The sequence below is a fragment of the Pyrus communis genome, chromosome 15, assembly GCF_041283825.1.
Source record: "Pyrus communis isolate YQ-2024b chromosome 15, ASM4128382v1, whole genome shotgun sequence".
Taxonomy (NCBI): Eukaryota; Viridiplantae; Streptophyta; class Magnoliopsida; order Rosales; family Rosaceae; genus Pyrus; species Pyrus communis.
In genome coordinates, this window is record NC_142579.1 from 40,186,065 (window position 1) to 40,209,690 (window position 23,626).

Below are 23,626 nucleotides of genomic sequence, written 5' to 3' on the forward strand. Positions count from 1 at the left end.
GTCCTTTTTGACAAGAGTACACATTGCACTCATCATTGTGGTCGAGTTTAAATTAAGTCATTTGTGTTCTGACACGTCTCGTTACTTTTTAAACTCTATTTGACACTCGTTCACTCTGGGTGAGAAGTTATTTGTCACACAATTAGATGTTTGATCAATCTTTATTGTCAAATTTGAATCAAATTAGTATATGTTGTGGCACATCTCGTGACTTTTAAATTTTTTTTCTGACACTCACTTACTATACGTAGAAAGTTAATTGTGACCTAATCAACCATTAGGTCAATCTTTATCATCAAATTTGAATCAAGTGAGTTCGATTGTGACATACTTTATGACTCTTTTAAAATTAATTTAACACTGCATATAATGAATTACTTTAATAATTAGAACCTTTATCTTTGCTTTTGTAAGATAGTATCATTGTGATAAGGATCATAATGTCAAAAAAAATCATTACTACAACCCACAGGACATAAAAAAAAAGAGATCATAAACGTCTATCTCGTAAAATCGATTTTCAATGAACTGAGAGACATATATTTTGTAACTCCATAAGACAATTAGGTCAATATTTACCGCCACATTTGAACAAAACAAATTGAGAACACCATTGCAACTTGTACCTAGTTCCTATTCAATATCTAGGTTTGGTCTTTTGAGGGAATTTGCTCCTTATCTCTTCATGATGGGTGACATAGTCGCATACACACTGTGACACGCGTCCAAATCGTTCGACATGAGAGAGGAAGTGACGCTAACACCCTTTTTGGAAGCATACGATGTATGTGCACATGAAGAGGAGAGTACATTTTGGCCTTCTTATCGACTGTCTATCAATCATTAATTCTAATGACCGGTGGTGATGTAGAATCCCATCCAACGGCCAGTATTCAAAGTTAGCTTCAGTTTGACATTTGCATAGCATTATTGGTATACGCCACCATACGACTCTCTCTCACCCCTTTCAGTGTCAAAAGACGAATGCCGAAATCTCGACGGAAAATAGTCCGTTATCGTTCAGAGAGCATATTTTATGATATGATTATATTGTTATTTTATTATTTTTGCGTTAGTTATATAATGTCGTGTTAATTATATATGAAATTATGATTAACGCACGAGATGTTATGGAGTTAGTATATATGTATCAGGGAAATCTTTCTCCTTATTTTAAAGGTGGTTTTTTATTCATTAGTGATTTGGTATCACTTTCAATTAATTATTGCCATGTGAAGCATAATTTTTTACTAAATACTGTGGAAGTGATTTTGGCTTACCTATATAATCGTTCTCAAACGAGCTGTGTTATACAGAACTCATTCAACGATAGAGTTGTTACAGGCATTCGGAAGTAACCACAAACCTTTAAATTACGCATCTATTTTGGTCTATAGCTGAGTTGGGTTCTAAATTTAGGTGCTCGACAGAAAAAGTCAGTCGGGTATGGGCTCTGCCAGACTCCTCTTCAAGTTGCTCCTTGGGTTTCCCCCAATTTTGTAATTTTGTTCCAACTTGTTCACCAAAATAAAACCCACTTGGATGAGTGTGGGCTTAGTTCTGTTCATAATTTTCAAAATTTCACCTAAATAGAAAGAATAAAAAATAAAAGTTTTTTTTTTATTTTTTATTTTTTTTTATTACAAATGATATTTGAAATTGACCTACGATATCAAAATGGTCCTTGAAATTGACTCACAACATCAAAATGGTCCCTGAAATTAAATATTAATCAATGTAGTGCCTCAAGTAAGTGTCTTAAATCGATGTAGTCATTCCGTCATAATTATGTCAAAAATTTTGTTATATGCTGATGTGACACATAAATGGGTCACACAAGTCTAATTAAATTTTAAAAAAAATTATAAATAAGCTTAATAACTTAATAGTTAATAAAAAAATTGTCAACCCAAAAACCCAGTCCTGCAATCACCTCTGATGCCAGTCCACATTTCTCTACCTCATTCGCTTTCTATTCTCTAAAAAAAATCTCAATACACTCATCTTTACACACTTCGACACCCTTCACCGAATTGAACTTGGATCGAGATCACCTTTGATGGCGGCTTGGCCCATTAGCAACAACTTATGGAACATCATCGTTAACATTTAGGCGATCAACATCCTCACAACTTTAATCTTGGAGAGCTTGAGATAATGAGGTTATAACCGAGGTGCATCCATGGTTGAAAACTATTTCCACACTCCCTTTTAGGTATTGGTTAAGCCTTGTGCCTTTGAGAATTTATGAAAGGGATATTTTTTTGGATTAGGCCTTACTATAAGAAAAAAAAAATCCATTGTACAAAAAGGTACTTAGACAACTTTTTAAATTAATTATTTATTGGGGCCCAAAAATGTCACACACCAACACAACCAAGTCTCAATGCCCAATTGTCATGCAAAACCTACATTCAAGCCCAAACATACGTCAAGACACGTCATCGACGAGGAATATATTTACAAACATGCCATGACACACCATGCTCATGTTCATTCATCACGGCATGCTTCATTGGCCACAAATCATGCTAAGCCCAAGTCACATATTCAGGGCTTGCCAAGTGGATTGTGGTGTAGATGGTTACGGAAAGTTATCGGGCTTACGTGGAATTGAGGTCATGGAAGACTTTGGGCTGCTTGGGAGCCTAAAGATCCAAGCCCATACCTTTTGTATTTCATGCAGGCATCATTGAAAGAGAACTAGCCTAGTTTATCCATTTCCCTAGCAAGCCAACCCCTTTAGTTAGGATTAAACTAGATTATTGCATTAAATGCAACTGTCACATCCCAAATCGGCATTGCTGTAGCACGATATTGTTCACTTTGGGCCACACTTTCACGGTTTTGTTTTTGGGAACTCACATGAGAACTTCCTAGTAGGTCACCCATCCTAGAATTGTTTTCACCCAAACTCGTTAAGCTTCGGAGTTCCGATGAAATCCAAAGCTAGTGAGTCCCTAAAAGGCCTCGTGCTATATAGAGATGGACATGTACATATAAGACCTATCATCCCCTCTCCGTTGGTCAATGTAGGATGTTACAATCCACCATCAACGTCCTCGATGGCACACTCGCACCACACGATAGAGTGATTCTGATACCATTCTGTCATATCCCAGACCAGCTTCGCCATAGCACGATATTGTTCGTTTTGGGCCACGCTCTCACAGTTTTGTTTCTAGTAACTCACACGAGAACTTCCCAGTGGGTCACCCATCCTAGGATTACTCTCGCCCAAACTCGCTTAACTTCGAAGTTTTGATGGAATCCAAAGCCAGTGAGTCCCCAAAAGGCCTCATGCTATATGGAGGTGGGCATGTACATATAAGACACATCACCCCTTTTTTCGTTGGTCGATGTGGGATGTTACATAAACCCTTTTTTCCCTTCCTAGCCTGCACAGACAGCCAACGTGCAAAAGCCATGAAGCGCGCTACCAGATTTAGCGTTATGAGAAAGTCGTGCCTTGAGAATAAGCAATATGTAGGTCTCAACAGTGCTACTAGTTTACACCAAAAGGGGAATAATAGGATAACTAGCAAGAAATAAGGGGAAGACCAAATCACAAAGGGATATTCCCTTGAAACCTAGAGAAGAAACCTTCACTTACATAAGGAGAGAGATAAGCCATTAGAAGGGGATTCAAATTAACAAAGAGAAGGACACAGAGAAAACGTAGTGAGAGAGAACCACCTAGGAAGAAGCCCAGAAAGTTCCATTTAGCCCAAAAGCATACACCAAACCCCAAGCATCACCATCCATGAAACCTTAGTAATTTCCATAGCTTTGCATCAAACATCCCAATCATTAAAAACCTTACTATCACCTTAGAAAAATCCAGATTATCCAGCAAAGAATGCCATGCAACCATGCAAATCCCTTCTCTTTCATGTAATCTGATAATCTTTTAGCTTCCACACCACGCTTCACTTGAGTAAGTCATTATCTTGATCTTTCACGCTATCTTCGAGCCGTTGATGTTACCGGGGTATTTCCTAAGACAAGCTATCTTTTTCGTGCTATCCCGGGACTTGTTGCGAATCTGCACTAAAGGAGACAATAGGACGTTTTCAAAGCCCAAGTCCGCCTCGACCTAAGAGTCCCCCAACATTATTAACCCACTTCAGGACATAACAAATTTTCTTTACAAAATTGTGGTGGAAGGATCTTTTTGATTTGCGATACCTATTTTCAAGGACTACATTGATTGATTTTCAATTTCAGGGACCATTTGTAATAAAAACTCGTAAATCTTGTGGGGCCTATTTATGTGTCGTATCATCACTTAACGGAGTATTTAACAAAATTGTGACGGAATGATCACATAGATTTGCAATACCTATTTTCAGGGACTACATTGATTGATTTTTTAGTTCAGATACTATCTTGATGGTGAGGGTCAATTTCAGGGACTATTGGTGATAAAAACCCAAAAATAAAATACATCCTACTTCTCTTATGTTACACACTCATGTTTCATCATGTTCGTTATTTTTTATTTAATTTATTTAATTCAATAACTAAGAATAAAGAAGAGTATACAAGAGACTAAAACATGTGTTTAAAAATCAACTCTATAAAAAAAAAGCACATTGCATGGTCGTTCATCATTCTTCTATCTTCATCTTTATTTCAAGTTAAAATATAGGTTTAAGAGAGTACTTGCAGCGTAGTAATTAAGAACTTTTATTCTTTACATTTGAAAAATCGTGTGTTTAAATTTTCATTTCCTCAATACTGCTTATATCAAGAAGTTTAAAGGGGCAGGTCAAAACTTGAAGCAACAAAGATTATGTAATGCCACTAGGCAGAAAGTCGAAGCTTCAACTGCATTAATGGGTATGCATCCAAATTAATTGAAAAAGGGGAGTGATGCAGCACGTAGCGGGTGAAACTATATTTAGATCAAAGCGAGCACAACCTTCCTCGATCTTGTTGATTATCAGAAGGAGAATGCCAAAATGTGAGCATCCATAAATCCGTTGGTTCTGCAAGAATACCGAAAAAAAAGGAAAAGAAGAGAAATCTAACTCAATTTCATTAATTCATCAATGACCTAAGCTATTACAAAGAACTCATATAAATAAGGTTAACACAACTTGGGCGCCAAGCATACTTGACCGAAAAGAAATATAATTCCCCAACCTTGTGTCTCAAATACTTGTCTTCGAAGTCGGCTTTAATTTTCTGACGTGGGTCACCTATTGAAAACGAAAGAACTTTTGTTATTCGTTGAAACTTGGTCGTCAAGAAAAATGAGAAAATCGACTCTAATACAAATATTGTCCATGATTGATGATTCCATAAAATGGTGGGGGCATCAATGTTGAAAACGAATACCTGCATGGATATTTCTGACTTTTTGTACAGAAAAACGTGGGCCTGTGAGTTCTCGAGCACCACACAAACTTGCATGCCTGGATGGATCTATAAATTCTTCACTACTTTGTCTCAGTTCCTTCAACTAGCTTTACTTTCACGGCAGCAATTAGCAAAACAAAAACTAAAAAGATGGAAGATTATCTTATTTTTATCAAAACGTTGGTAATTTCTTTGGTTTCTGTAATTCTCGTTTCTGTTCTGAGAGTTGTTCATGTCTACTGGTTTAGACCCAAAAGCTTGGAGAAGCAGTTGAGAAAGCAAGGGATCAGAGGCAAAACTTACAGGCTTTTCCAGGATGACATGAAAGAGATCAGCATGTCCAGCAAGGAAGCATGCGCCAAACCCATGTCCCTCAACCACCAGATTGCTCCACGTATCTTCCCATTTTTTCATCAAATGGTGCAGAATTATGGTATAAACAATAATATGTGCATGTTTTGCCCATACCAATTTGAGATTTTCATGCACAATTCTAATTTAAACTATCGGACGAGTCATTTTGCACTCCTCATTTATTTTATTTTTTTGTAAGAGAGGAATGTATTTAGTGACTTTCTGTAGAGCCAATAGTAACTCATTTTTAGATTTGAATTTTGCTACGATTCTTACATGTGAAAAGTCATTTCTATTTATATGCAAATCAAATTCTAACTTAATGTAACCCATCAAAAATCACAAAAACAAAAGTCCTTACACGTGCCAAACTGTTATTCGTTGCAAAATAAGTGACTAGTCATTACATGTAAATTGCAAGTATTTTTCTCTAAATTCTACTTATGCACTGTTCAATGACATTTCAATTTTGTTTTAGGAAAAGTGAGTTTGGGGTGGATTGAAACAAGGCCGAGGCTGATTATAGCTGACCCAGAGCTGATCAAGTTGATATTAGCCGAAAAGAATGGGCAGATTACAAAGCCACCACTGAACCCACTTGTCAATCTTCTACAAATGGGCATCTCAACCTTGGAAGGAGAGCAATGGGCCAAACGCAGAAGGCTCATCAAACCTGCTTTCCACCTTGAGAAATTAAAGGTCAAAATCTTACATCACTGATTGGCTACTTATATGCAAAGAGTCCTTCCTCTTTCGCTGCAAATTATAGTCGTCAGAGACCTATGCTACTTAATCGATTAACTTCTACTTTCTGGTTGCTGGATAAAAATAAATAAATAAATAAAATACAGGGAATGGTACCTGCATTTGTAACCTGTTGTTTTGGTCTGATCAATCGGTGGGAAAGTTTAGTTGGACATGAAGGAAGATGTGAACTAGATGTAGCTCCTGAATTTCAAAACCTTGCTGGTGATGTTATAGCTAGAACAGCCTTTGGAAGCAACTACGAAGAGGGGAAGAAAATATTTGAGCTTCAAAAAAAGCAAGCTGTTCTAGTGCTTGAAGCCTACTATGATTTCTATTTTCCAGGCAAAAGGTACAATACTTTATTATGTAGTTTTTATTTGCACATGACTATTTAGGTTAGCAGCATTCCGTTCTTGCTTTGTTAGAGCATGTCTTCAAATTTCATGAACATTTGTTAACCTAGTTAGTTCTCTCTCGGCACAGATTCATACCCACTAAAAAGAACAGGATGAGGTACAACTTGGATAACGAAATCAAAGCAATATTAAGGGGTATGATCAGCAAGAAAGAGAAAGCAGCCATGGAAAATGGTGAAGAGGGTGCAAATGATTTGCTGGGCTTACTATTACAATGCAAAGAACAAGAGCAAACAAGCATGACAATTGAGGATGTCATAGAGGAGTGCAAGCTATTCTACTTTGCTGGCCAAGAAACCACAGCCAACTGGCTGACTTGGGCTATGATTGTCTTATCTATGCATCCAAACTGGCAAGAAAAAGCAAGAGAAGAAGTCTTACGTGTGTGTGGAAAGAACACACCTGATTTAGATGCTCTAAATCACCTTAAGATTGTAAGTCGTTTCCTGCTTAATGTTACATGTGCCACAACTACTTATTAGTTATTATAATGTAGAAAATAAGTCTTCATCTTTAATATAACACATGTGGTTAACAATGTGATTAATGAATGTGAACATCAATTTAAACCCTAATTCGTTAATCGGGTTTTTTGTGTGTGTGTAGGTGTCGATGATACTAAAGGAAGTTCTAAGGTTATATTCACCTGTGTCTGCTCTATACAGGCACACCCAAATCAAAACCAATGTTGGAGGCATTTCCATCCCAGCTGGGGTTGAATTTGTGCTGCTGACTATGTTTCTTCACCATGATAAAAAATGTTGGGGTGAAGACGTTGAGGAGTTCAACCCCGAGAGATTTGCTGAAGGAGTTGTAAAGGAACCAAAGGATCAAGTTGTATTCTACCCATTTGGTTGGGGCCCTAGAATATGCATAGGGCAAACTTTTGCTGTGATAGAAGCAAAGATGGCTCTAGCTATGATTCTTCAGCATTTTTCTTTTGAGCTCTCACCTTCTTACACTCATGCTCCTGTTATGGGCATTACCCTTCAGCCACAACATGGAGCCACAGTTACACTTCACAGAATTTAAGATGCTGAAACTGGTTCCCTATAAATAAGACTTCCTTACGTAAATTACAAGGTTGGATCCTTCATGTAAATGTGATTTTTCACATGCTTCAATATAGTTTTACCTAAATGACAATGGCAGCATGCAGGGATTGGTTCAAAATTTCAAAGTCATCTGGGCTAAATTTACCTTAGGTACAATGAAAAAAAAACCCTTGACAATAGTATTGAATTTTATTGATAAAGAAAATAAATATACCTAGTCGGGAAGGGACAAAATAAACCTTACCCTCAAAATGCATCTAGTACTATACAGATTTAAGATTTAGAATTGGTTAGGGTGAGACAAGCTCTTTTCTATTGTTTGGCTGGGCTATTACACATGGCTGAGCTCTTAAAGCATCTACACCAGCAACCAAATGCAAGGGCAATTGGGTTAAGTTACCCTTCACCTCAAAAAAAACTCCTCCAGCAATCCACAAAATGAGAGGCAATTGCCAATTTTGCAGTTGCCCCTTCTACAATTGCAAGGGCTTGCGCCCGAGTTGAAGCCCAGCAGACAGCGCCACCCCCCCCCCCCGCCCCCCCCCCCCCCAAACTACAAAACAACATGAAGCCCAGCAGCTATTTGCCACTCTCCACGTCAAAGCAGCTGCTACTTCCGCGAACCGTTTGCAACTCCCCACGTTATAGCACCTGCCACTTCCCCCGCCCACGTAGCCCTTTGTGAGCCTTTGATTTCGAAAAATTGTCCAATTCAACGGTTAGGAATATCCAACTCTAAAAATTGAAAAAAGTTCATTGAAATTACCAAAACAAGTTTAAAATATTTAAAAACTCACAACGTTCACACTTTAAAAATCTTACAAAATTCAAAACACTTACAAATTAAACAATTAAAATTACTCAAAAATCTATGACAATAATGATACGTGGCGTTAAGATGAAGAAAACATTAAAAAAATATGTTCGTGAATAGTAATCGTCATTGCCCTTACCCTTACCCTTCCTCCTTCCAAATGGGTGGACTTGCACAAAGATAATTATTGTATAGAGTAAATGGTGAGAGCAATTTCGTTGCCCTCACTCTCCAATTGTCATTGCCTTCCATTAACTGGTGAAGATGTTCTTATAACTTAAAAGGCTATGTTTGCTAATTTTAAAAATAATAAAATAAAAATCTCATATTATAACCCAAATTATCATGTGCATGGGTCCGTGCCTGACATAAGCGATTTAAGGTGACTCAATATCTCAACATTTTATAAAGCAGCTACTACGGTGAAGTTGTCACATCTTTATACTTATAATAAGACTAGTTTCTAAAGTGAGCTTGACATTATGTTATTTTACATGATGCTATGATTCAAATTGTGAAACAATATAGTTTTCTTTTTTCGTCTGAAAGAAACATTTAAGTTGACTTCATATATATGTTATATTTACAAAGCAAGATGGGAGGATATGATTGTTTACGTTAATAACAAAGTTATTTTTTTTGTTGTTACATAATTATTGTTGCTGTCGGTCAGTTTAATACTAAATACATGCATATATATTATATATCCGCACAAGGTGGGTAAAAAATAATAAAAAAGAAAGGAAATTGTTATTAGCATTCCAAAAATCTTATTTGACAATCTAAACTTTCTATAATTATAAAGAAAAATACACTTGTGAGGAGTGTATATTGAGATTTTTGAAATGCTAATAACAATTCTCAAAAGAAAAACCAAGTGGATTATTCTGACATTCTGTACCAATATGGCAATATATGAGGGGGCCAAATTGCAACAATAGTCTTGCTGCTTGTTTGAATTTTCACTTTCGTTTACCTAGTTTTGCATTCTGGCCTTTGTAGTTTTATTGTCTTACATTTCAAAAAATTCACATCATCAATAATTGTAAAAAAAAGACAAAATAAGTGTTTTTCAACCGAAATGTCAATTCTTATGTGACATAATATGGATTGGCAGCAATTAAGGAGGGTTGCTGTCAAATTTGATCCTAGCTTCTAATAATTTTTAATTAATTGTTAAATGCTTTATATTAATTTTTATTGATTTAAACATTTATTAAAAGTGATTATTGATTAATAGTGCTTTTTATTGGTTTAAAGCATTTATTATAATTTAAAATTTATGTTTAAAATTTGTATTAATGAATAAAAAATATGAATCTTCATTCTAATCCTTAGCAAAGATGAGTTGTAGACTAAAAACATAAGTAAGATCAAAATCTAATTTTAGTCCCTTGATACATTAATCACCTTATTTATTAATTATATATTGATGTTTTAATTATTTCACTTTTTTTTTCTTCTAATTTTAATTTATTAATTATATTTCGATCTACTTTGTCTTCTTTATTTAGGTACATTAATTCATTTAATATATTATATTATATCCATTTCAGTACATACATTTAGGTGCATTAATTCAATTAATACATTTTGGTGCATATATTTCAATACAAGCATTTAAGTACATTAATTTAATATAATACATATCGGCACATAGATTTAGATACATTAATTGAGTTTTCCAATTTGAAGAATGTTAAGTAAATTTAATAAAATAAAAAGACTTTTTTGGGTCAAAAAATAAATTCAAATGTGTATGTTAATAAATTCAAATCTCTAATGGGAGGCATTCGATATACATATTAATTAATTTGAATTAAGGACACATTATGACACACCCGATCAGTGGCATACTTGTTTGCTAGACTCTTTTGTCGATCCTGAGCTGCTTTCAGGTTAGACTCGGGTGACGGGCAGCACGCCTTGATTTCGGTCGGGGTGTGTCACATTAAGGGACTATAATTAATACGTAATCTAACGTCAAGGGATTATCAATGCAATTCAGCCAATAAATTCATCACAAGTTGTGCTGGACCTATAAATTTTTTAGTACCACTTGTGCTGGACCTATAAATTCATCACAAGTTGGTTTCAGTTCCTTCAACCAGCTAGCAATAGCGGGAAAACAAAGATGGAAGGTTACTTCTTATTGATCAAAATGTTGGTATTTTCTTTGGTTTCTGTAATTCTGTATTTGGTTCTGAGAGTTGTTCATGTCTATTGGGTAAGACCCAGAAGCTTAGAGAATCAGTTGAGAAAGCAAGGCATCAGAGGCAGATCTTACAAGCTTTTCCATGATGACATGAAAGAGATGAGCACGTCCAGCAGAGAAGCATGGTCCAAACCCATGTCACTCAACCACCAGATTGCTCCACGTGTCCTCCCATATTTTCATCAAATGATTCAAAAATATGGTAATTCGTGAAAATTTATGCTTATGATCGTAAGTTTTTTTTTCTTGTAACTTAAAATGCAGTTAAATTACATTATTAAGGCAAACTCATTGTAAGACTTAGCTCACTTCCTCACCCCTCATTATTATAGATACTATCGTTTGTTAAAAAAAAAAAAAAAACCCCTGGAAAGTGTTTCGTGAAACTCACTTTCCAAACAAACTTTATACATACTGTGTGATCCCATATATTTTAATTGGTTTAGGAAAAGTGAGTTTGGGGTGGATGGAAACAAGGCCAAGGCTGATAGTAACAGACCCAGAGCTAATCAAGGATATATTAATAAACAAAAATGGACATTTCATAATGCCACCACTGAATCCACTTGTGAAACTTCTGCAATTGGGCGTCGCAACCTTGGAAGGAGAGCAATGGACCAAACGCAGAAGGATCGTCAATCCTGCTTTCCACCTTGAGAAATTAATGGTAAAATCTAAAGCATAATTATGTTGTTTTTCATTTTTTTTATTTTTATTAAAGTTAAGTTTTTTGTTTTTGAAAAATGAAAGCTAAAAATGTTAAGAAACTGCCCTTATAAAGTCATATGTGAAATTTTATTTCTACATTCTGATTGTTATAGAAACTGTGACAGGGTATGGAGGCTTCATTTGTAACCGGTTGTTCTGACATGATTGATCGATGGGAAAAATTAATTGGTGTTGAAGGATCAAGGGAAGTAGATGTGGCACCAGAATTTCAAAAATTGATTAGTGAAGTTATAGCTCTAACGGCCTTTGGAAGCAGCTTTGAAGATGGGAAGCTATTTGAGCTTCAGAAAAAGCAAGCCGCTTTATCGCGTGAAGCCTATTATGGTTTCTATTTCCCAGGTTTCAGGTTTGATTGACATTTTTGCTAGTAATGTTTTTATTATAAATATGCAGAAATTTTTATCAAGAGGTCAAGTGCTTTCTCAAAAAAGACACTTGAAGGTGATTTCTGAATAAGGACGTACAAATGATTCTCTAGAAAATACTTGTACAACCTCAAAGCAATTTTAAGTTTTTATGTCAAACATCAAACATAGTTTGGGGTTTATGGATGGTATCTTTAGTAGTGTTTTATTTTTCTTTCGCTTTGTTTTTGTGTTTAGTAAAGAAGAGCGGATGTGGATTTTGTTATAAGGCAGCTAGTTTTCTGTTCTCTGTGCAGATTCATACCCACCAAAAAGAACAGGTTGAGGTATAAGGTGGACAATGAAATCAAAGCAATATTAAGAGCTACAATCAGGAAGAAAGAGCAAGCCATGGAAAATGGTGAAGTGGGTGCAAATAATGATTTGTTGGGTTTACTGTTACAATGCAAAGCACAAGAGGAAAATAGCATGACAATTGATGATGTCATAGAGGAATGCAAATCATTCTATTTTGCTGGCCAAGAAAGCATAGCCACCTTGTTGACTTGGACGATGATTCTATTATGCATGCATCCAAACTGGCAAGAAAAGGCAAGAGAAGAAGTCCTCCGTGTGTTTGGAAAGAAAACACCTGATTTAGATGGCATAAAACATCTCAAAATCGTAAGTTTTCTCTGCACGAGTAATGCTACATTTACTAATTATTTGCAACTCATATCTCTTACAAAGGCGATTCACAATGTGCTCAATAAATGTCTTACTTCGTTACTCATATTTTTATTTTTTTTGCAGGTGTCGATGATATTGACCGAAGTTTTGAGGCTATATCCATCTCTAGTTCTTCTATTTAGGCACACCCACCAGAAAACAAATGTAGGAGGCCTTTCCATCCCAGCTGGGGTTGATTTCGTGTTTCCGATTCTTTTTCTACATCACGATCCAAAATATTGGGGTGAAGATGTTGAGGAGTTCAACCCAGAAAGATTCTCCGAAGGAGTTGTGAAGGCATCCAAGGATCAAACTGTATTTTTCTCATTTGGGTGGGGGCCTAGATTATGTCTAGGGCAAACTTTTGCTATGTTAGAAGGAAAGGTAGCTCTGGCGATGATTCTTCAGCATTTTTCACTTGAGCTCTCACCTTCTTACACTCATGCTCCTGTTATCTCGATTTCCGTTAAGCCAAAACATGGAGCCCCAATCATGCTGCACAGGATATAAGATGCTGAAATTGTTGCCCAATAAGTAGATTCGACTAAACGTTGAATCTTCAAGTAATTTGAGTGCACAAAAGATTGTAAAATATTTAATATCGAGTGTAGATGGTTAAAATATTTAACTGAGTGCCGATTGTAAAATATTTAATATTTAATATCGTATGCAAAAATGATTGTAAAATATTCAAAATCGCTGTGATTTCTTATAATAAAACTAGTTTCAAATTAAGTCTAAAATTATGTTAGTATGCAAAAATGATTGTAAAATATTCAAAATCGCTGCGATTTCTTATAATAAAACTAGTTTCAAATTAAGTCTAAAATTATGTTAGTTATCGTGATTGTGACCTTATTTTCTTACTCTGCACTCATTTCATTGTTTTTCTCCTTTAATTCCCTTTTGATTTTTTAAATTTTAAGTCTCTGGAAGAAGTGTATGAAAGAAATTAAAAGCACGAAAGTCACTTCTCTTTTACCGGATTGATCAATTAAATAATGTGAATAAGGTCTATGATATGAATTTATAGCAAGTCTCAGTGTGATGAAAGATCCTTTGTAGAGCAGCTCATGTCATGTCATCCGTTCATTCAAGACTAACACAAGAAGTGTAACCTTTGGCTCTTGTGTGTCTTGACCATACGAGTGATGTGGTAATCGCAGCTGTATCCAAGAATTTCTGCAAGGAAGATGTAGCCGACATTTTATGCAGCTTTTACTCATCTTATCACCTTTCAAGATGTTTGAAACAGTGAAAGTTATTTCACTGTTTCCAAAAACCTATCTTGAGTTCTGGTTTTGCAACCCAATAAAATTAAAAGAATAAATCTGACCGAACTCGATAAATCAACCACTTTCTTCTCTAAAAGATTTCTTAGATTCAATCACTCACACAGACGAAAAAATGCTAAAATATCTGCATAATATATAAAGGATTGTAACACCGAAACATGATTTGTTAATTCAAGGAAAATAAACCTCAATTGAAAATACATACAAAAGGATCAAACATGAAGTGGGATTTTCCTAAAATTAGCAAAAAGGGCCTCACAAATGCATCCCTAACAACTATCATGAACACAGAAAATAAAAGGGAAGTATTACTGGCACTTCAAAAATCTCATTCTACACTTCTCACAAGTGTATTTTTGTTTTCAAATATAGAAAGTTTGGAGTGTAGAATGAGATTTTTGAAGTACTAATAACAATTCTCAAATAAAATAATAAATAAAATAAAAACATTGCTCAAATGTCATGCAAAGTAAACCAACTCTCATCCATTTCAAGGAATCTATTCATCCACTCCAAATTCAGAGGCCCTTGTTCGCTGCTCGAGCAGTTGAAGAATTCGTCGCCATTGAAACCGCAGTTGAAGTTCTCCTCATGTTTGAAGGCGTCTTGTCTTTCAATTGTTAAAGCATTCACGTCCATTGCTTTGATATTCTTTTGCTCTGTGGACCCTTGCACTGTCTTTGAAACTGCTCTGTTTTGCTTCATCTTTTTGCTCAAATGAGAGTTCCAGTAGTTCTTGATCTCGTTATCTGTTCGACCAGGTAGTCTTCCGGCAATCAACGACCACCTATATTCATAAGCAAGCCAAGTAAAACTGTAACTAAATGTTTAACAAACACAAGAACATTGTAAATGTAAGTTAAGTCCGCTAGTCAGGGCAATGCGCCGCACTCTTACCTGTTTCCCAGAAGCTTATGAAGCCTAAGAATTAAGTCTTCTTCTTGGTCTGAAATATTGCCTCTCTTAATATTAGGTCTAAGATAGTTCATCCATCTTAACCTGCAGCTCTTCCCACATCGCCTAAGACCTGCAAAAAAAAAAATGACATTTTAAGCCTTCTACGCCTATAAGAAAAATTAAACATGAAATGGTTATCAAATGAGCGTTAAATATGCGAAAACCTGCTTTAGTTGCAATGGACTTCCAACGCCTCGGACCGTGGATTTCTATAACTTGAGCAAGTTTTTGGTCCTCCTCTGCCGTCCAGGAGCCTCTGTTTACTTCTTTCTTAGAACTTCGACTGCTAACTGGAACCATTGACACACTTATGTGAGATGATTTGAGGCCTACAAAGTAAGAGAGGTGAAACTATATACTGAGTTTTTGGAGGTATATTTAGGTTGGTTTTTCCTCTTTTTCTTAGCTACCTTTCCTTGGAAGATTTCAACACCAGCTACCTTTGTATTTATACATGTGGAGACTCGAGAGTAGGACTGTAGTAAGACAGTACATATCTTTCCCACGATGTCGACGTGGATAAATGATTGAAGGAGAAAATTTGTGTGTGAGAGCCAACCGCATCATCATAGAGATTCCTGTATTTTGATTTAATATAATAGTTGTCATAATCAGAAAATCATATACAAATTTTATTTTATGTTAGAAGAAACATATATACAATACGAATATTATTATAACGGCATTCCAAAGCTTTATATTGATGCTAAATGTTTAGTTTTCTTTCATTAATTTGTAATGTTGCTACAGTGACAATCTTCTCCTACCCATGACAACTAAAATAAATAAGAATTTTTCTGATCAAACGGCCCAAATTGTACAATCATGATTAAGAAGATGCATAGGGTTTTAGCATAGTTAAGATGATACGATGACATGGTTAGAGGCAATTGTCACTGAGGCACTGCAATATGCAAACACTATGCATGTGATCCAAGTGGGCCACGACAAAGGAATGATGACAGTATTGAAAGGGGAATTAGGGTTTCAAACTTAATTAGGACAACAAGCGGGTCAATTTAGTGATCAAAACAAACAGTCAAATGCATGATAAAAAATTAGGTTATAATCAGAGAAGGGAATAATAAAGTACAAACCCTAAAGCGGGAGGACTCATACCCTTGCAGTGATTGGTTGGATTCTTTTATTTTTCTCAGAAATAGTATGATGTCCCATGTGTCATGTCCTTACAAGTTCCAACCCACATGGCCCAAATATGTTTTTCATGTCACCAAATTCTGTGCCTAATCATGCCTTTTTATTCTGTTTTTGTTTGTCTACATTCTAGGGCATAAAAAAAAATAAAAAATAAAAAAAATTTGATTTTTAAGTATATACCGCGAGATTTTTGACAGTTAGCTAAGGGTAAGTTATTTGAGTAAGCAAATTTATTTTGAAGAATTATATAGGCAAAAGTTAATTTTAATGGTATAGATAATTAAGTTTGTAAATTTTGCTTACTATCTTAAAGTAAACAATGTTATCTACCATACTATGAGCGGGCAAATGGGGTCGAACATCTCTTTCTATAGTAAATATTTTTTTTGGAGGAAGATGACAAAACCAATAGATAATGGTAGTTGTTGTAGATGACTATATATAAAATTTTATCTACTTTGTTTGCCTAATTCATTGTGGTGATAAATTTTTGTCATCAGTTGTATTTTTACTCACCACCCTCAACTGGTGGAGAGATTTTTCAATATATAGAGAACACGGTCCAGTACACTAAGTATAATAATACAATTTGTTGGAAACTTAAAAAAAATTGTATTATAACAATTGATGTATTGGACCGTGTTCCTAACACATTGAAAAATTTATTTAAGTAGTTGTAATACTCGCTAACCCACGTAATACTATTCGAAAAATAAAAGGATTTTTTTATTTAACAGCTATAAATTTAGTAATATAAAATATTTTGAAACATAAAAGAACTTTTTATAAAAAAATGCAAAAAAAACAAAAGGGGCCATGAACTCTATCTTCTACAACTAAACCACAGACCCCAGCTACCCCATCTTCTTTGATGACTGAAGGAGTCAGAGAACCCACTTGGAACCCTGCCAAGCACACATAGATTGGGGCCAACTCCAGCGCATCATGTTGCATGAAATCATAGGGTATCCTTTCGGAACTTCAGCCAACTTGAAAAAAGATGTAACTATATTTAGACTAGAGATTTATTGTGCATAACGTTTAATTTTTTTTACATATATGACGTGGTATTCATTTTTTTGGACTCTATATATTCTTGGATGGCTGATGAAGTCAGGGAACCCACTTGGAATAAACTGCCATGCACGTATAGATTGGGGCCAATTCCAGCAATCATAGGGTATCATTTGGAACTTCAGCCGACTTGGCAAGAGCTAACTGTTTAAGATGAAATGAAATATTACATATAATCCGTGATATATTCTTTTTCTATCTCACTCATCGGAAACCCACTTAAAACCTGCCATGCTCGTATAGATTGGGAGTCGACTCCAGGACATATATATATATATATATATATATGGCATAAATTCATAGGGTATTCATAACCAGTGATATGGCCTTTTCTCTATCTCTCGTTTTATGACATGTCAAGTTAGATGGAGAGAGAGCATACATCCTCAGTTGTAACTTTTATAATAATAATCTCTCATGTTTTTTAACATTTACTGAAAGAGAAATTTAATTTTCATGTTATGAAACAGATTGTCGCTTAATTTATATTTTAGTGTTAAAAATGTTGAGAATGAGTTTCACATTAATGGAATGAGGGATCTCGCATGAGCTTATAAGATATTGGGCTACTTCTCATATTGCCATTTGGTTTTATGGTGAAACCTCAACTTTTGTCATGGTATCAGAGCAAGTTGTCTAATGTGTGAAGCAAAACGGCCACATGTGCTCCATGTCACCCCGTTGTGTTGTCCACGTGTTAAACTCGAAAATTCGCCACACGTGAGGGGGCGTGTTGAGAATGAGTTTCACATTGATGGGAGGAGGGACCTTGCATGGACTTATTATAAGAAGTTGGACTACTTCTCATATTACCAATTAATTTTATAATAAAACCTCAATTTTCTTCATAAAATCATGCACATATTATAATATGAGCGAATGAGTAATCCACGTAATGGTGTTGACACTCAAAACTTACTGACAAAACTGTCTCCAAAAATTTAAAAGCCATGTGGACGCATGATTTCCTGCATTGGCCTCTACTGTTAGGAATTAACCATGAACTTTAGGATTGGTTATGTTGGGTCTGCAAATTCAGTAATATTTTAATGAAACCTTGGTTCTCCCAGTTCAAAAAGGTTCAACTCTTTTTTCTCCCTGCAGAGAGTTCCATACACACATTTGAATACAGATGACATGTTTATAGTGGTTTTGATTGAGGATTAGGTAAAAAGTGAGCATTTGCAGCACTGTTTTTATTCATTCTTTATTTAGAATTAACAGAAGTAGTGGATTTACATGTTTTGGAAGAGCATAGTCGGTTGGATCCTAATGAATGGAGTTTACATAATAAATAATTGTATAGCTGCTGGAATTGTTTCATAAGATAACTCTATAAATTAAATCATACAATTGAATGAAATTAAAGAATTATTCTCTAAAACGTAGTAGAATGTTGAATCATGATCCCATATCGAAAACCTGATGAAGTTAAATCTTTCTCGTATTAAATGGTTTTAGTAATACTTGCATTACGGGTTTTGTACAAAAACCCATATCCATTGCCTTGCACAAATAATTAAGTTCAACATATCGAAAATTCTGACGTCTTGAGTTAGGATACTTGAATCAAATCCTCAAAATGCAAATAAAAAAAGGTGTCTCTGAAACTCAAAATAAAAAGTTGTGGAGTAACAATGGTCGATTTGAACTGACTCTGAAACTTTGAAATAGAAATACCTCAAACCTTTTGGATTGGATTATCACTTTCTAACATCAACCACCACCGATGAAATGAAAATAGAAAAAGCAATTCAAACTTCGAAGATCAATGCTAATTGAGTTGTTTTGAGTTGATAATCATGATTAGTAGAAGAATGTTATTACATTGCAAATTGCAGCAATGATATCCTTAACAGTTAGTCATATCCATCATTGAGCCTGTTGACCCGTCAGCATGTGGCGCAGTAATTAGCAATTACCAGGTGTTTCACCCAATGTTCTTATGGGAATTACCAGAGCTCCATTAATTTATCTAGAATTTACAAACATCTAAAACCAAGAGTTGAAACCCGCACCATACAAATTGCCATCATTTAGGGCATGTGAAAAAAGCAAACTCTCAATTATATGGCCATGTTCTTGGCACAAGGACCCCAATTTCATTAATAAATTTGAAATATTAGAATTTAAAAGGCTTTAAAATTGAATAGACTCGATATTGAGATGGGACAAACAGTAATTGTTGTAGATTAAAGTTGTTGGCAAGTTGTCGGTCAAGATAGCGTGCCTATCCTGTCGCACTTAAGCTCGAAAGTCCCCTCAAAATAGATTATAACCGTTTAGAATGTAAAATACAATAGTCTTCTTTTGAACAAGTCACTACTGTGTTGGTTAGACAATTAGACAAGTTTTCAACAAACTGACTAGCTATCTCAACCTTGATTGTCAAGCCTTTAGCACAAGAAAGCCAAACCAGCAGCAATTTGCTTAGAGAAGGTATACAAATTGAATTCTTGAAGGCACTTTTGCTTTGAGCTGCTGGGCAGCACGATTTCTTTCCTCATCTTCCCTCTTCTTTTCTTCCATACTCTTCTGTGCGGGAACGTCCCAGAAATGTACATCTTGGTGGAGACCAATTTTTTCGAGTTCAACAGCGTTCTCGATCAAGTACGTGACAAGTCGAAAACAACTGGTGCAACAACGGAATGCCACCAATTCAGTTTCACTAGCCTAAGGGAATGAATTAGTGACGTGCAACATGTGCGAAAAATACCATTAAGTTTAAATTAGCTATACTACAAATACAATCACCGTTAATCTCACGTCTTTGTCTCTTAGAGATCGAATATGAAATCCAGTAACAAAGTCAATATAAAACAACTGATGGATACATTTGCAGTAAAAGCAGTAATCTAATCAGAGGCAAAAAATACAAATTAGGTTAGTGGGTGAACTCGCAAAGCATATGCAGATTAAAAATGTCAAACAAACTTATATAAAATAGTGAACTACGTTACGATTGCAAGTCACGTTGCAAATGAATCATTGGAAAGTGAATTGAGGCAGTAATTAAGTGAATGTGAACATTGAGACAGAGTACCTGAAGAAAGCAATGAGGATATGAACGGGGGGTGGCTTTGGAGTGATCTGCAAGATTTGAGAATTTGGAGGGAGAACATTCTTGATTTTGGGATTTTGGAGGGAGGAAACTAGCCCTTCTTCTTCTGGACCAGAACGTTAATTGAGCGTTAAGTTGATTGCTGGGCCAAAGTTGGTATCATTTTTCTCTCACAAAATTGGATTCGTTGGGCCGTAACTGCCCAAATAATTTGGACACAACCCAATAGGCGATTAACATAACTTGGACGACGTAGCCTCCTCACAAACAAAATCACAGTTTGTCACATATCATTCTTTAACCTTTTTTTTGTTGTTTTTTATCAGTCACTTAAAATATGTGTTAGTTTGTGATTTGCAGTTCCTATTTCTTCAAAAATATTGCAATCTTGGTCAATGCTTAATATTGCAATGCGATTGTCTATTAAGTCGGCAGCAAGTTGTTCAGGGAAATGTGCCACCCGCTCGCAAAGAAAGTTTGAAACGCACATATCCGTAGATTATAGCAGTTATTCATTTAAAAAAGTCACAGCAGCCTTTTTTTTATCTACCAATCACTTTCGTATTGCTCTAACTAAACAGCTAGCCTTTGATTGTCAAAGATCCCGCCATCTAGTTACTATCCAAAAGAAGAAGACAATAACTTGTAAGCATCATCAACCACAAAGAAAATCCATTTGCTTATGCAAGCAAAATCTGTTTTTGCTCCTTATTAGCTCTGTTTTCTTTTCGCAGCTGCCATATATTCAACTGCGAGATCACTGCAATATTCGAAATCAGATGTTAATTGACTTTAAAATCATCAGATAGTGGGAAAAAAAATATCCTAGGAGATCCATCTTTAACAATTGGTCCAATTAACTTGGTTTAACAAATTTGAAAAGGAACCCTTTCCAAATTTTCTTCAAACAAATATATTGGACGCAACAACTTGGCAATTCTAGGGTTTCTGAGTTTACAAGGTTGCTCGAGATGCCTTCATTTTCGATAGACCCCAATCATATCTTTCGGTTGAAACCAAAAGTTAGTTTTGATTACAAAAATTGGTTCTACAAAAGAATTTTTCCGCAAAACTCAAAGTTTGCATCAGAATATATATCAAATCTCATGCAACATGTTAACTTGTTTATTAAGTAATATTGGTGTGACATGTTCCAAACTATTTTGACAAATTAAACAAGTTTTCTAGAACAATAAAACCTAGCTACAGCTCTCTCCTTCTGTTCATCGAACAATCACTTTCGGCATGTGCCGGAACTCAACAGGCTCAATGATACTCCAGCAGCCTTTAGCCCTAAGAATTTGAAATAAGAAAACAGTACGGTTAGGCACCAAGTTGCAATCGGATCAAGATTACAAGATATGATAATAATAGTAATGGTCAACTTGTAAACATGCATCATCAGCTGTAAAGAAAATCGTATTGCTTCTGGAAGCAAGACCTATTTTTGCTTCCTCAGCTTCGTGAAAAAGTTTGACATCGTATAGAGATTCTCAGCTGCCATGCATTTTTCAACCGCAAGATCTGCTGCAGAAGTTCAAAATCATATAATTTTATCGACTTTCAAAAATATCAAGTAGCTAGTGGTTTATATATCATATAATGACCCTTCCAAAAGGATATCTTAAGAAATCTGTCGTTAAAAATTGGTCAGAGTATCTTGATTCATCCAAATTTCTAAGATTTATGCAGAATATATATTCCCCAAGAAGGACTTGGATTATGAATAATTGTTTAACATTGCCTCGAAACCAACTTCATTATGTTTTCAACTTTTCATTACCGAATCTATCTCATGTGTTGCCATTTTCCAGATTTGGATTACGCAAAAAGATTGGACAAGATAATATCCGTAAAGCTATATTGATCTAGCTTATAATTAGTAGCTGACTGGTGCTTGATGTTTGAAATTATGAGAGTGAATCTTATATCGTGTAATTAAGACATTGCACGAGTTACAATCCATATTGTCAATTGATTTTTGGGTTGAAATCAACTTCCTTCACGTTATGAGAGCAGACTAACACACGTAATATCCAACCTCAACTATCACAAGATCAAATCTCATGCACCACAAAGCAAATTGACTTCGCAATATTAATCATTCATGGGTTTCAAATACATATCAAATACGCACCCTTAAACTTGATTTGGTGTTTACGTGTTGGACAGAGTATATATATTATTAGATATATATATATATGGGAGACTTTGGATGCGATCCTTAGTTATTAATATTCTTTGATTAAAACCTTGTTAGTTTTTAATTTTTGATCGAGGTCCCTGAAATCAATGTGATAATTTATTTCTATGTACATTACTATATTTTTTAAATTAAAAATTAGAAATTTTAATTGTTTATATAAATGAGATTTTAAATGAAAAACCATAATTTGTGGTATACAAATATAAATATACTATTGCGTGTGTTTATATATATATAAACATGGGTACATTCATCAAAATTAACCAAAAAAATTATTGTATCCAAACATGGGTACATTCTTCAAAATCACCAAAAAAAAAAAAAAAAAAAAGATATTAGGCTTAATAACATTAGTAAATTTCTTCGATTAAACTTGACATGGATACATTTTAAAATCAAAGAAAACAGAATGTACCCATTAAGTTTAAAAATGGATTAAAAAAAATTGAATTGATTATATAAAAAAAATGGTACATTTTACATATAACAAAATAAAAAGTTTTACATGAATAGGTACATATAATTAGCATGGGTACATTTAGCAAAAATAAAAAGTACAAATAAAAAAAATATATGGGTACAAATACAAATAAACTTTAAAAAATATGGGCACAAAAAGAAATTAATATATGGGTACAAATTAAAACTGAAAAGAAAATTGGTACAAATTAAAAACGGGTACAAACTAAAACTAAAAATATATGATAAAAAATTTAGTCATAAATATAAATATACTAATTGTAACATTTTTAACATTAAATGAATATATTTAGAAATAAAAAAATATTTTATTATTGAAATAATTAATGTTGTTATTAATAACCAATGACCTTGATCAAAAATTGAAAAAGAATAGGATTTTAATCAACGGAATAGTAAAAGAAAGGACGAGAACCTAATTTCTCCTATATATATATATATATATGCGGTTAATTACATATTGAACAGTATGTTAGTTCGATAGGTAAGTTTAACACTCCAGTCTAAACCCTTTCTTTGAACAAGAGTCTACATCAGAGAAAGAAACTCAGATTTCAGATAAGGTTTGAAATGAAATAAAATACTACCGCCTTTGATTAATGATCTTCATCATGCAAGTAAGAACTTA

At 34.7% G+C, this 23,626-nt stretch overlaps 3 protein-coding genes across 3 annotated transcripts; 2 read left to right on the forward strand and 1 right to left on the reverse strand.

Annotated features, from left to right (window-relative positions):
• The first annotated feature begins 5,446 nt into the window (after positions 1 to 5,446).
• LOC137727639 (cytochrome P450 CYP72A616) lies at positions 5,447 to 8,054 on the forward strand. The gene is made up of 5 exons (XM_068466466.2): positions 5,447 to 5,797; positions 6,197 to 6,417; positions 6,570 to 6,814; positions 6,949 to 7,315; positions 7,488 to 8,054. The coding sequence occupies exons 1-5, from the start codon at positions 5,515 to 5,517 to the stop codon at positions 7,911 to 7,913; spliced, it is 1,542 nt and encodes a 513-aa protein (XP_068322567.1). The 5' UTR covers positions 5,447 to 5,514; the 3' UTR covers positions 7,914 to 8,054.
• A 2,806-nt stretch (positions 8,055 to 10,860) lies between these two features.
• LOC137718817 (cytochrome P450 CYP72A616) lies at positions 10,861 to 13,521 on the forward strand. Its single transcript, XM_068458357.2, has 5 exons — positions 10,861 to 11,167; positions 11,412 to 11,632; positions 11,799 to 12,040; positions 12,356 to 12,722; positions 12,852 to 13,521. The coding sequence occupies exons 1-5, from the start codon at positions 10,885 to 10,887 to the stop codon at positions 13,275 to 13,277; spliced, it is 1,539 nt and encodes a 512-aa protein (XP_068314458.2). The 5' UTR covers positions 10,861 to 10,884; the 3' UTR covers positions 13,278 to 13,521.
• Positions 13,522 to 14,205: 684 nt separating this feature from the next.
• LOC137718826 (transcription factor MYB114-like) lies at positions 14,206 to 15,437 on the reverse strand. The gene is made up of 3 exons (XM_068458365.2): positions 15,184 to 15,437; positions 14,960 to 15,089; positions 14,206 to 14,849 (listed from the first exon to the last, which is right to left on the reverse strand). Exons 1-3 carry the CDS (start codon positions 15,317 to 15,319, stop codon positions 14,516 to 14,518), a joined length of 600 nt encoding a protein of 199 aa, XP_068314466.2. The 5' UTR covers positions 15,320 to 15,437; the 3' UTR covers positions 14,206 to 14,515.
• Between the last annotated feature and the right edge of the window lie 8,189 nt (positions 15,438 to 23,626).

Bases quoted from the DNA above. Each gene is read 5' to 3' on its own strand.
- LOC137718826 (XM_068458365.2), bottom strand. From the start codon at position 15,319: ATGGTTCCAGTTAGCAGTCGAAGTTCTAAGAAAGAAGTAAACAGAGGC. The intron at 15,090-15,183 runs GTTTTCGCATAT...TTTTTTTTGCAG, and splicing joins GTCCATTGCAACTAAAGCAG to GTCTTAGGCGATGTGGGAAG. The intron at 14,850-14,959 runs GTAAGAGTGCGG...TTATGAATATAG, and splicing joins CATAAGCTTCTGGGAAACAG to GTGGTCGTTGATTGCCGGAA.
- LOC137718817 (XM_068458357.2), top strand. From the start codon at position 10,885: ATGGAAGGTTACTTCTTATTGATCAAAATGTTGGTATTTTCTTTGGTT. The intron at 11,633-11,798 runs GTAAAATCTAAA...AAACTGTGACAG, and splicing joins TCCACCTTGAGAAATTAATG to GGTATGGAGGCTTCATTTGT. The intron at 12,041-12,355 runs GTTTGATTGACA...TTCTCTGTGCAG, and splicing joins TTCTATTTCCCAGGTTTCAG to ATTCATACCCACCAAAAAGA.
- LOC137727639 (XM_068466466.2), top strand. From the start codon at position 5,515: ATGGAAGATTATCTTATTTTTATCAAAACGTTGGTAATTTCTTTGGTT. The intron at 6,418-6,569 runs GTCAAAATCTTA...AATAAAATACAG, and splicing joins TCCACCTTGAGAAATTAAAG to GGAATGGTACCTGCATTTGT. The intron at 6,815-6,948 runs GTACAATACTTT...CTCTCGGCACAG, and splicing joins TTCTATTTTCCAGGCAAAAG to ATTCATACCCACTAAAAAGA.